At 35.2% G+C, this 13435-nt stretch overlaps 1 protein-coding gene across 1 annotated transcript in view; it reads left to right on the forward strand.

Annotated features, from left to right (window-relative positions):
• The first annotated feature begins 1772 nt into the window (after positions 1 to 1772).
• LOC134672062 (proteoglycan 4-like) overlaps positions 1773 to 13435 on the forward strand; it is a 62863-nt gene continuing 51200 nt past the window's right edge. Inside the window, exon 1 of the mRNA XM_063529962.1 lies at positions 1773 to 1915. Within this exon, the coding sequence (XP_063386032.1) occupies positions 1885 to 1915 (31 nt within the window). The 5' untranslated portion in view covers positions 1773 to 1884. The remainder of the gene's footprint in view (positions 1916 to 13435) is intronic.

Genomic DNA, 13435 nt, shown 5'->3' on the forward strand with positions numbered 1-13435 from the left:
TTTCGTAATAAGATGATAATGAAAACGCGGTGAGGAAAAGTGGTTATATTTTCCATAAAATGGTGGACATATTCACTAAACTTAAACAGTTTCAGAGTCTTATGATACTAGTTGTAGAGGCGTTTAATAGGTTCTTCCTTATATTACTTACTACATTTTTTGGAAGCATTTTACGTTCGACGTTATACACGGTGACCAAAAAATAAGTGCATTCCCGTTGCCAGGGAGGTTTTGGGATTACACTGAGCAACTTTTACTATTGGACCAACCCCGAAATCGCGAAAATAAAATACCCTCCCATAGAAAATGGACCAGCCAAAATGTATGAAACAGCCAAATTTTATTTCTAAGTTACAACTGTTTATCTGCATGGTTACTGTTCCTGTAGTTAAATAAGTACCGTCTACCGGAGTGGATACGGATGTAAATATGTATAGAAATTGGAATCGTACATTTTTATGCTAGTGCGGAAAGTATGTCATTACTTCACGAGTACCGTGACATAGCGTGTACATAGCGTGGCATAGCCTAAACACTTTTTTAGGGTTCCGTACCGAAAGGGTAAAACGGGACCCTATTACTAAGACTGCTGTCCATCCGTCCGTCCGTCCGTCTGTCGCCAGGCTGTATCTCACGAACCGTGCATGATAGCTAGACAGTTGAAATTTTCACAGATGATGTATTTCTGTTGCCGCTATAACAATAAATACTAAAAACAGAATAAAATAAAGATTTAAGTGGGGCTCCCATACAACAAACGTGATTTTTGACCGAAGCAACGTCGGGCGGGGTCAGTACTTGGATGGGTGACCGTTCTTTTTTTTTTTGCCTTTTTTTGCATTATGGTACGGAACCCTTCGTGCGCGATTCCGACTCGCACTTGCTCGGTTTTTTTAAGAAGAGGTGCATTTAGCAGTGGAACGTACTTATGTATTGGTAGGCTAGACAGTAATAATGCTCTATTATTGTCACTATTTTTAAAACAACCCGGTGGTCATATTGAAGGTTATGAACTACCGCACAAAAGTGCCTATTATGACGGACACGCCTGTCAAACCGTTGTACGTGCAAATGGCCAAAGGGCCATTATATGGTCCATTTGACCATAAACTAGCTCCAGTTATGAAATATGGCACTTTCAATTCGTAACATTCGTTTCCAAACATTATATAAAGTAGGAACCTCTTTTTGGAACAATATGCATAAATTAACTGTTAGTTATGAACAATTAATTCATGTATATTGCTTTATCGATTGTTCTGGTCGGAAAACATTAAATATAAACACGCATCATTTGAATAGAGCAATTTCTTCCTTATATCTTTCACGTAATCATAAATAGTACTTATTTATATGTTGCCTTATCTAATATTTACATACGATACGGTGCATTGGGATAACTTCGGAAGCAGGGTAATGTTGAAAACGGCAAATATCTGTAAAACCAGAAGCGCCTATGCCATCTTGCTTAATGTTGTTATTTACTTATATTTCCCATTTTCAAAATTACCCCGATTTCGAAGTAACGTATAAATACGAGAAGTCTTAGATATTCCACAGGTTTATGAGCAGAATAAAATTTAATTACGAAATAAATATATTTCGCTTCTGACGTTGTGATATATAAAAGGCTAAGAAAATACAGACTACGTTTATTTACCATACCCCAAACAGTCACTAAATTAATCTACAAGGATGTTCATGCGGACGAAAGGGGTAAGAAAAAGTCTACCCCAACCCTGACGTCACCTTTCTCTTCACTTCCACTATTCCGCCCACGCCGGCGCAGTCCCCAGCCGACCGCGCACCGACTCACGCGCACCGTAACAGTGAACTCTAGTGCTGTGACAGTGATGACAGTGTGCTGAAGCTTGCATTGTGATCATGTTGAGGACAAGGGGTGATAATATGATTGGTAAGTTATAGAAAGTAAGGATATTAAATTAATCTAATTTTAATTAAGGTGTGTGAAATGAAGGACGAGTTTTTAATTAAATAATAATGTAACTAAATGATTTGAAAAAAAAGCGGAGTAAGGATTTATCCCGGTATTTGAAAATTATTAATGAATGTACTTAATTATACATACACTATAATAATTACCTACATGATAGGTATTTTTTGTATAAAAACATTGATACCGTTATTTTACGGTTAACTACCCAATTAAATAAAAATTATCTACATCGTGCAAACACGCAAAACAGCTACTTAGAGAAACCTCTAAAAATATGACTATACGAGATATATCTAATATTAAATATCTAAGCATAATCAATACATAGCAATGAATATATAAGTAAATAATAAAATCATATACATAAAATGTATAGGAAGGAAATCCGCTACCGTAACTATGGTTTCCCGGTAAGTAAGTTTTCCAAAAGAAAATGCTCACGCGCCGTGTCTAATGGTAAGTCAGCGCACGGCGGCCAAACTGTCGCTAGTTAGAACATGAACTGAGCTATAAAAGAAAAAGGCTAAAAAATCTAATCTTCCTACATTTTAGTACCTACCGTAGCTACCGTACCTAACATAAGAAATCTGGTTATTATTATTCGGAGTCTTACGTGTCCCACTGCTGGGCAAAGGCCACCTCCCAATTTCTCCACAGATCTCTTTCCAATGCTATGTAGGGCCACTCCTTCAAAAAGGAGTAGTTCAACCCGCCATCGCCGGCGGCGTCTGCCAAATCCCCGATTTGAGTTTTCGGGCTCCCACTTTGTAGCGATGTGTGTGTGTGTGGAGAAATCTGGTTGGTTTTAAAAAATACCTCATATACGTGTGTTTTTTTACGTCTTGGTTTACGTAGAAAATAAAGTTTAATTAATTCCTGCATAATAGCTTCTGACATGATTCAGGCAGAGACCTAATTTTAGTTAATTACTTGAAAAATAGAGGATAGAGTCGGACCAAGCTAATTCTCAATGGGATTGGTAATGAATGACAAGGTGTGGAAATGTCATCATGAATAATAAATTTCAATGAAAATATGACGATCATAATGACACCACCTCACTTTGTTCCGTTCAAGTCGGTGGAACGTTAGCTCAGACGGAATCTACATTTATTTTTCTTCTCAGATTCCTGAAATTAACTCTAGTAAAAAAGGTATTAAAAAATAAACATTTCTCACTAAAGTCACGCAAAGAATTTAAACAGCTCTGCTCTATTCTTATTCGCAACAGTTAAATTAGGAATTATTGCACACACTTAATCAAAAATAGTGTACAATTGTTAATTTCATTCAAATATTAAAACGTGGAGTATGTTAATCGTATGTATATCCGCGTTCTGTAACGTTTCCACAAAGTAAACACATTCATTGTTACTAATAATGAATAACGCTTTATTATTATTGGTGTTTGTCCTTCACCCTCGATAAAATTCAGCACACAGTGTTTATAACTTAGAAAACTTCCATCCCAGAATACATCCCCTAGTTCTAGGGGTTCCAATTTAGTTGGAGATTACAAAGAAGACAAGGGTGCGACAGTTTAAAATCTTCTACGCGACCGAAGTCGCGGATAGAGACCACTTAATCATTTCATTCCTGAATTAGCCCCTAATTATCGATTACAGTTACACCGAACACACGATACCATAACGATCGCGATCGCCGATTGAATCGTACAGTTAAGCACCGTTGTTGCCCAGTGGAGCGTCCCGGACCTGCGCGCGCGTCTAGATACTCTAGAATACTCTACAGTCTAGATCAACGAACAGCCTTATTATTATAGTTACTTACAGAGCTCACGTTAAAAGCTTTATAGCCAAGTGACGTCGCTTTAAACCAGGAGGCTTTGAATACCTTAAAATCCGGGTATTAAGAGTGACCCAGGCGACTGTAATGTAACCATGGCAACGAGTGACAAAAAAAGTTGATTGACTAACAAAAAAACCGACCAAGTGCGAGTCGGATTCACGCACGAAGGGTTCCGTACCATATGCAAACAACGGCAAATCACGTTTGTTGTATGGGAGCGCCTTTTAAATATTTATTTTATTTTGTATTAGTATTTGATGTTATAGCGGCGATAGAAATACATCATCTGTGAAAATTTCAACTGTCTAGCTATCACGGTTCATGAGATACAGACTGGTGACAGACAGACGGACAGAAGGACAGTGGAGTCTTAGTAATAGGGTCCCGTTTTTACCCTTTGGATGGAATGGTTAGTAAAGGAAGTCTCAATATCAATTGCATTATTCATCAGTCAGCAAATTTGACACAAATATGTCTTGTAGATTTACTTTACTCGATTCTATTTTCCAAAGGCGACGCACTCGATATACGATAGGAATCAGTCCAGCCTAAGTAGGCTCTCATCATTTTAATAAGCTCGGATCCGCGTGTTTATCGCGTAAGTTAAGGTTAATAAGTAGGATACTGAACCTGTCTGCTGGTAACCATTGGCTTTAGTTAATAACAATTTTAGACCTTATTGTGAAGATATAAGGATCACCAATGGTCAGCTTAGAATGTTAGTATGATTAAAGGTTTGTGAGCCATCGACCTAGTGTAATCATAAAAGACCTGTTCTTGAGCGAGTTATTATATTAGCTAACCGAATTATATTATTAAACAGTAAATAGATATAAGTAATTAGCCTCATTCGTAAGGGTTACCTATTTATGATACAGATATTCTGTAAATTAGAGACTGCACCTACTTAATAAAACATTCAGGTACTTAAATACATACCATACCTAAATTTTCACAGACTTTATAAAACTACGATAAAAGTTAATTCAATTCATTACGTAGGCCTGTTAAAAATTTACCAGCGCTTAAAGCAAACTGACAAAATCACTTATTTTACGCGTACATAGCGTTACTACTTTGAAATAATCTCGTATCTCGTACTTCTACTCAAAGTTAAAACGCAGTAACTCTATGCATCCCATACATAAGTTACCACATTTTTCTTTTGATAGACAGAACAAGATACGAATACGTTTTCAAAGTAGTCACGATGGGTGTGTAATGTTTAATATAATTATAAAAAAACTATCATACATTTGTTATAACGCCATTTGATATATTATTGTATGTTATAATGTAATTTTTATCATACGTTTCCTTTAATATATTGTGATTTCATCTAAATTGTCATAATATAATGCCTAATGTGATATAATTTTCAAATATTATAAAGACATGTTTTATAATAACATTTGTTATATTATATTATTGAATAACGTAATACTTCATACAATTTTATCAAGTATAAATACATATATTGTATAACCTTTTGTGTCATATTTCATTTACTGATAACGTAAAGTTTTACATACTTTTTATAACTAGTACGCAAGCCTACTGCTTTTGCTAGCTATTTTAACCTAGGGAGGTCACAGTTCTAACCTAACCTAACCAATTTTTTCACGTTTTTCGTTCTGCGGGGGCCGCAGTTCAAACCTAACCTAAACCACTTTTTTGTTAGAGTATTTTATTCTACAGAGGGTCAAAGTTCTAACCTAACCTAACCCTCCTTTTGTTAGGTAGTTATTCGTTTATACATAAATAGTCGCAGTTCCAACCTAACCTAACCCATTTATGTCATGCAACTATTATGCCATACAAATAATTATGTGATGTCACTTGTTATAACAAATAATACACTTTAGAGTATTTAATCATTATGACAATGTATATTAGGGGAAGTGTAAATATACCTTATGATCATTATATCAATAATAACATTATGTATACCGTTAATTAGGTATTACGGTAGTATGCCATTTATTACGTTATTCCAAATAACGATATATCAAACTATAATATATGAAAAGTAATTATAACAAATGTAATGCACCCAGTCACGATAGGTAATATTAAAATTAAAACATTCTAATATTAAATCACGTTTTCAAAACAATGCAAACTAGGTCAAAAACAAAAACAATCCCGAATTCAAAAAAGTTCCGTGACTATAAAAAACAGAAGCAGTGTTTTTGTTCAACGACAAAGACAACGGTGTTCAAATTTCTTTGCATAGAAAGCAAAGCATGATCGATTAATGTCTCTGGTTCCACTTTTATTATTCTATTGCTGTTCAATATTTGTTCGCAGTTTAGGGACTACAATGAGAGACCGGAACGGAAGACGAAATAAACCTTTTCCGATGATCTTTTGTTTCTTAAGAGGGAACAATAATAGGTATTGACAATAAGTAGGTAGTATGTATTTTCATACTATTTCTATTTTTCGAAATCTTAAAAAAATCACGTTGTTTTTGATGTCGCTCACATCAGCATATTAGTTTTGGCTTTAAAAAAAATGAAAAAAGGAAAACCTTATAAACTAATAATATTCGGTTCGGTATGGTTGGGGCGGTCGTCCTCTTTCGTCTTAATAGGCATCTGTTCTTTTATTAAATTTTCAGTTTACATTTAATTTTTCAAATTGCGGAAATATTTCGAACACGCAAAATTGTAAATATATATTTTTTTCATTTTTCATTAAAGTAAGTGACAGTTCGCGTGAGTTTATCTTCATCAAACTTACATGTACTCTGCTTGTTTATCGCCTAAACACATCAATCTTTGTATAAACAAAACACGCGAAGTAACAACATATTTGCGTGTCATTGTAAACAAATGACTACTTAATGAACAGAAAAAGATGCTACTTAACTACTTTAATCACGTTGTTAATGGAAATAAAACTAATTTATAGTAGTATACCCTATAATGGACGTGGAACCAGTAATGGGACAAAAAACCACAATTCCTCTAAAATAAGTATCTAAAAGTAGTTTATAAACACTGGATATATTTTTATCATAAATAAGAGTCCTAGAGCTGTTTATGTTTCAATTTTTATTAAATTCGGTTATCTTTTAAGAAATTGGCGTCAATCCAAAAGTTGTCGTGTCACTGAAAAAAAATACCACTACGAATTCTTAACAACTTCGCTAAGAGAGGTGACTTGTTAAAAACTAGAATGTGTTTTGTTAATTGCATTTATCATGAGATAAGGTATACAACACACTATGTTGTGACTCCACAGATGTAAAAAAATAGTGGTATTTGGCCCAATCCCATTATAGGAGCTGTAAAACTGCATACCTCCTATGATGGGACAATTGACATAATGATGCTTGCCATGCCATAATAGCATGTTTTTAAACAATACAGAAGTAAAATGTAGTTACGAAATATGTCAACCAGGAGGTATTCTCGGACTTCGGATAAATTAATATCCTTTTACCAAACTTTTATTTAACTTGCCCTGCTAGTTCGTGTAGGTCAAATCTTGGTAGCTGAATTTGATCCACTTTTCGATTTCCGATTCAGTTCAAATTTTGTGTAAGTATGTAATTAAGTATGCAAATCGGATGATAATGCAATATTATGATAACATGGACCTGATCTGATGATGGAGACAGGAGGTGGCCATGGGAACTTTATCGCAATAAACCCTAACTAATTTTGTTTGGGTCTATTAGAATTGTCTCGATGGATTTAAGACAATAATAATTGGCTGTGGAAAGAAAAATACATTCAGCAATAAAAGCCTGTACCAAAAAATGTTTTTTTTTGCCATAACTTATTCCCCATTTCAATATTTTATACTAATAGAGCAATGTCCATTATAGGGGGCCCATTACTGGATCCACGTCCATTACCGGGGGCCCATTACTGGTGCTTTGGTGTCCATGACTGGAAAAAAAAACATAGTTTTAATTTGTTAAGTAAGTGGAAACTCCTTGCAGTATCTTTAATACAACGTGCCAAAAACATGAAAGACGGATAGGACTTTCATCTTTTAACACGCTAGGCGGTAGACCATTTACATTTATAAGGGAAATATCATAAATACTCCAAATTTCCTCTTAAATGTCCCATGACTGGTGCTGTTACTATATATGTATTAATTATGAAATCAAATACACGATTTCCGTGCCAAAAGAAACTAAACTTAAAAGTGATAACACTAATAACACGGTTAGGTACCTATTTAATATGATGAAGTGTTTAAATTAACAATTCAATGAGAAGTGTTCCTACACAAAGTTTTCTTTATTTAATATTTTTCAGTAGTAGGTACTTATATATAGTTTATGAGTAAATAATGTAAATACTCGTATATTCAATATATGGTAGGTAAATTGAACATATTCACATATACAAATTAGTTTTAGTACCTATTCCACGACTATAAAGTTTCCTCCAAAAAGATTCTAGTTTTATATCTCGTATCTCTATAAAACAGATAAAACGCTTACTATGTATTTTAAACCGTACTCTAAATGTTTCTATTTCTTTTTATTTGGGCCATAAAATATTAAAAGTACCTAAGTTTATTTTTAACAGATAGTTTTAATGACACTTAGAATAACACGGGATATTCTTACAATATATCATATACAAAACACATGTTAGGTATACTAATTTATTTAGACGGACGTGTAAAATAAATCCAATCCAAACAGTGTATTTCTAAACGAGAGCAAAGAAACCGACTACTTCATTAGACACGCATCATTACATATTCTTCATTTACAGCTAAATGCACTGTACATGAAACTTAAAACATTACAGGCTAATCTGAATAGAGCGGTACGGGTAAACGATCTGATTTCTATGCTTCTGCGAAAGGTATTTATGTATAAAGTAGGTTTATTCGTAGGTATGCGTTAATAACGTACATTTTTATATATTAAATGCGGCCACATAAAATAGTAGTGTTATTAAATAAAGGTACCTTAGCAGATAAGTATATACTGCCAGCAGGACACGTAAATTAGCAAGCAAGATGTTCAAAATGAACTGAACACAACTTTATTATTTATTATCATTATCAAAAGACTAACAGCATGTGTAGATCATTATGGACCTGCCCCGCTTGGCAAATTCTGCTGCTGACAGTGTACCTTAGCCTCATTTGTCATTTGTAGAGTCTGTGCGGTGAGTGTGCGGAAATAGAAGAGTCGTGGAATGTATTGGGCCCCATACATTTGGACTCTACTCTTTTGAATTTTGGAACTTTCTTTAATTTCTATAGAGTGCAAAACTCGAATATAATTTAAAATACTTGTACGAGTAAATGGAGATGAAAAAGAAATGCCTGAATACTGAATAATATGATAATCTGACAGTTATATGTTATAATAAAATTCACTAGCAAAAAATACGTTTGTTAAATATTTTTTAAACATATAGGTAGCAGGCCTCAGAGTTTGCCAGATGTTGACATAGATTGACAGTTGTTGACGTAACAGACTACAAGAAAATGACACTAACCACGCCTGCTTCATGTAGCAGAGACGAGACGATGAAAATCTTTAATTAACTAATTATAGCTTTTCACAGTCGTCTGACCATATTTATGCACTTATACACTCATGGTTATTATCTACTCGTACTAGCCTCTACCTGCGACTTCGCCCGTGTATCCAATACCGTCCAATGTTATACTCTGTATCTTTAGGTATTTAAATAAAAGTAAACTAACAATTTGTACATTTTCGGGTAGTTAGGTATAACATTTATTGGTTAACCAACCACATATAAAACCGCCTGGATCAGTCACTGAACGACCTGACTTTAACCTACATTATTTGATCATGTAATGTTTTCCTCTACTGTCAATGGCTTAAGGAGTCATTGAGGATAGATTTTGTTTACTTTTATATAAGTACAGATACAGAGTATAAAACTGATCCGCTACGTTTGATGCTTGCTTTACGTATTTTTTGTTATAAGTCATCTTGCTCGCGTTATCCCGGCCTTTTGCCACGGCTCATGGGATCCTGGCACTAGTTTTTACGAAAGCGACTGCCATCTGACCTTCCAACCCCTCTGGATTGAAAGTCGCACGTTCTTACCGCTAGGCCACCATCGCTCTTTTATTTTTTGTTTTAACTACCCCCTGGAATTATCGTATTTACTGTTGTTCACCAGCAAAGTCCTTAACTTATACTTTTTTTTTTTTTTTTAATCTGCGTATTTAGAAGGAGCCTTTATCTATGGGACATGACATAACTTATACTTAAGATTGTTTTGAGCAGCAGAGTTAAAGTAACTTAAATTTCGCCTCAATCTAAACCTTCCACACGTGAACGCGGCCTTACCACAATTACTAGAATCAGCCAATGTTTTCGTTTCTCCGGCACTTTCGTTCGGAAATAGGGATACATAGAAATAGATACGTATTTAGACGTAGCCGCTTTCTACTGCTATGGGTAGCCCTCCGGCAAAGGTGGGTCGTTTACGTTTGGATGAGTTGAGAACAGTTGCAAGACTTGTGAGTGAATTATAACACATTTTCTTATTGATTTACTGCATTAGATATCTAGCTAGAATCTCAGAGGTCTAGAGCTAGCATATAACTAATTACATATATAGTTAAATGTCTGAAAAAATCTTCTAGACACCGGGGCCATGACAGAGTCTGCGTGAAAAGAGAAGAGTCGTGGAATATAAGGGAACCCATACATTTTATGACTCTTCTCTTTCCGCACAGACTCTACCTACTGACTATTGGTGTTAACTTCAGTGTTGCCAACTTGGCATAAATGATGCCAGATCTGGCATATTTTCACTCGGTTTGGCACCACATTTTCAAGTGATATTTTAGCATTTAAGCATATTTCAAAAATCTTTGGCTTTATTTTGGCATTATCTAGACTTTAGTCTAGCATTTTTTCAAAATCCGAGTTGGCAACACTGGTTAACTTAGATTTTCCTATACTCAAACAATTGACATCGGATCCCATTTCCATAAAACGTGATCAGTTTTCATTCCCCTCGAAAGTATAAAAATAACTTGATTGTTAAGCATCCCATGAAACAAATGCTAAGACATACAAACACAGATATACATACACTCAGAAAGTACCATCCGTTCTAGCCAGTCGCATAACAAAAATATCATACAAACAATCTGATTATATCTTAAACACCATTTGTTGATAAAATCTTCATCACCACGTAAAAATTTGAATAAACCAAGTAGTACAGAATGCCTGCCCATTGTGCAATCGCCATTAAAGATATGTTTACACTTTTGCACCTTACTCCTTTGTAATAAGGCGTCAAATGTAAACATATCTTTGACGTCGAACTGTTCATCTCCACATCGGTGAACTAACGACATATCTTCCTATGACGTGCAGTAAGCCGAGACTGTTTTGCCAACAGTCGTGTATTGTTCGATGTTAATCAGAGTTAATTGCCGAAGCGCCTTTTTCGTTACACTTTCACTGAAGGTCTGAGTAATGTGAACCCTTAAACAGCTGATGGTATGCAGACATTTTATAAATGTAATAGATATGTAAATCAAGACATGTTTTGTGGTTGATAGTTACGACCGTGGATCAGAGAAACATTGTAGGTATTCATATTTAATTACACAGACGGGTCTACCGCGCTATAATTTCATTGTTTTCAGCTAAGTTGCAACAGCTGAAACGGCGTGTTAAATAAGTGTACAAAACGCGAGAGTTTAAAAAAGTGTTATATTGTAGTTTTAAACACACAAGATATATATATCACAGGATAGGTGTACCGTATATTTAGATCTGCAAGCCATACACCGTAAACGCAGAACAACGTTATATACGTTGACTTTTATCGTAGTGTAAGAAACTCCTCAATTGCACTCTCTGTCTGCATCATTAACACGCGAGCTATTTATTAATTAAGACTAGGTATTGTCACAAGTGTAACAGGCCAATTAAATAGGTTCACGGAAACATCATTCCACTCAAATCAATGCAAGCGTTCCAATCTGCCGGCCTAGCCAAGGTGACAATCGCTATCGCTACGATAACAAAACGCTTTGTGTCTCTCTATCACTCTTTCATATTAGTGCGACAGTGACTGTTGCGTTTCGATCGCTACGAAGCGTAAGCAATTGGCATCTTTGCTACGCGGCCTGATCGATTCCGATCTAAGGAAGTCTAACTCTAACGTCATAAAATTTTCATTAGCTTTTCTTTGAGCTTGGCCTGACACACTGCCGTGTACATTTAAATTACACATTAAAAGTAACGTTAATATTTCTGGTGTCTGCTTTTACACACATTATCACTTTCACTACAGGAACGTGTTACATTTTTTAATAGTATAAGACAGCCCTTAAATAGCATAGCGGTAGTTGACGCCCAATAAAGATACAACTGTCAACATGTGACGCAATTTATGACGGGAGTTACGGCGACGAAACCGTAATTAGGTCAAGAAATGAATGCTCAAAAAACGTTGTAGAGGGAAATGCTAGGAACACAATTTTTGACTCCGTAACTTTGTTGGGACTAGTTAGGAGGTGAACATATCAAAAGTCCCCGGCTGTAGCCCCGCTGCTGGGGGGTAGAGGGGGGTAAGAAGGTCGAATTTTTCGGTTTTTCATTCATATCTTGGAAACTTTGCGTCTTAGCGACATGACTACTAAGACAAACCGAAAGCTGATAAAATTAGTTACAAGTCTTATCCTGTCAAGTTTTTCGATATCATGAATAGTTTTTGAGATACCCGCTCTTGAAAGTTTATTTAGGGATTTTAATTTTATCTTGATATCTACGTCAGTGAAGCTGTTAGGCCATGTTTGGTATCATTTTCGTATAAATCGGGGGTGCTGAATTCATTTATGGTATAACATTGACACCATTCCTAAGTAAAACCAAAATTTAAAAATAAATATTTTTTAAAATCCCTCTTCACGCTTAAACCGCTGAACCAATTTCGTTGAAATTTGGTATAGAAATAGTTTAAATCTCGACACACGACATAGGATAGTTTTTATAACCAAAAGCATCTTTTGAGGGTGTGAAAAGTGGGTGGAAGTTTGTATGGGGAGTCAATAACCGCTGAACCGGTTTAGATGAAATTTAGGACGGAATACATCTGTGATTTAGATGAAAGTGATACCAAACATGACTTCAAACCTTACCTTGAGCAGTATTAACCTCAGGAATTCAGTTTCGTCGACGAAGTTGAATTCCCCCCATACTCCATTTCACAACTTTAAAGGATGATTATTGAGATAAAAAGTATCTTATGTCCTGTCTTGGGACTCTAAATATCTGTATACCAAATTACAATTAAATCGGTTGAGCGGTTTAAGCGTGAAGAGGAATTTAAAAAAAAAAGGTATTGTTTAAAGTTTATATGTTTTTTCTTAGGAATGGTGTCAATGTGATACCAAAACTGAATTCAGCACCCCCGATTTATACGAAAATGATACCAAACACGGTCTAGCAGCGTCACTAATGTAGATATCAAGATAAAATTGAAAGCCCTAAATAAACTTTCAAGAGCGGATATCTCAAAAACTATTCAAGATATCGAAAAACTTGACTGAATAAAACTTGTAACAAATTTTATCAGCTTTTGGTTTGTCTTAGTAGTCATGTCGCTAAGACGCAAAATTTCCAAGATATAAGTGAAAAACCGAAAAATGAGACCTTCTTTCCCCCCTCTACCC

This window comes from Cydia fagiglandana, chromosome 16 (genome assembly GCF_963556715.1).
Source record: "Cydia fagiglandana chromosome 16, ilCydFagi1.1, whole genome shotgun sequence".
Classification (NCBI taxonomy): domain Eukaryota; kingdom Metazoa; phylum Arthropoda; class Insecta; order Lepidoptera; family Tortricidae; genus Cydia; species Cydia fagiglandana.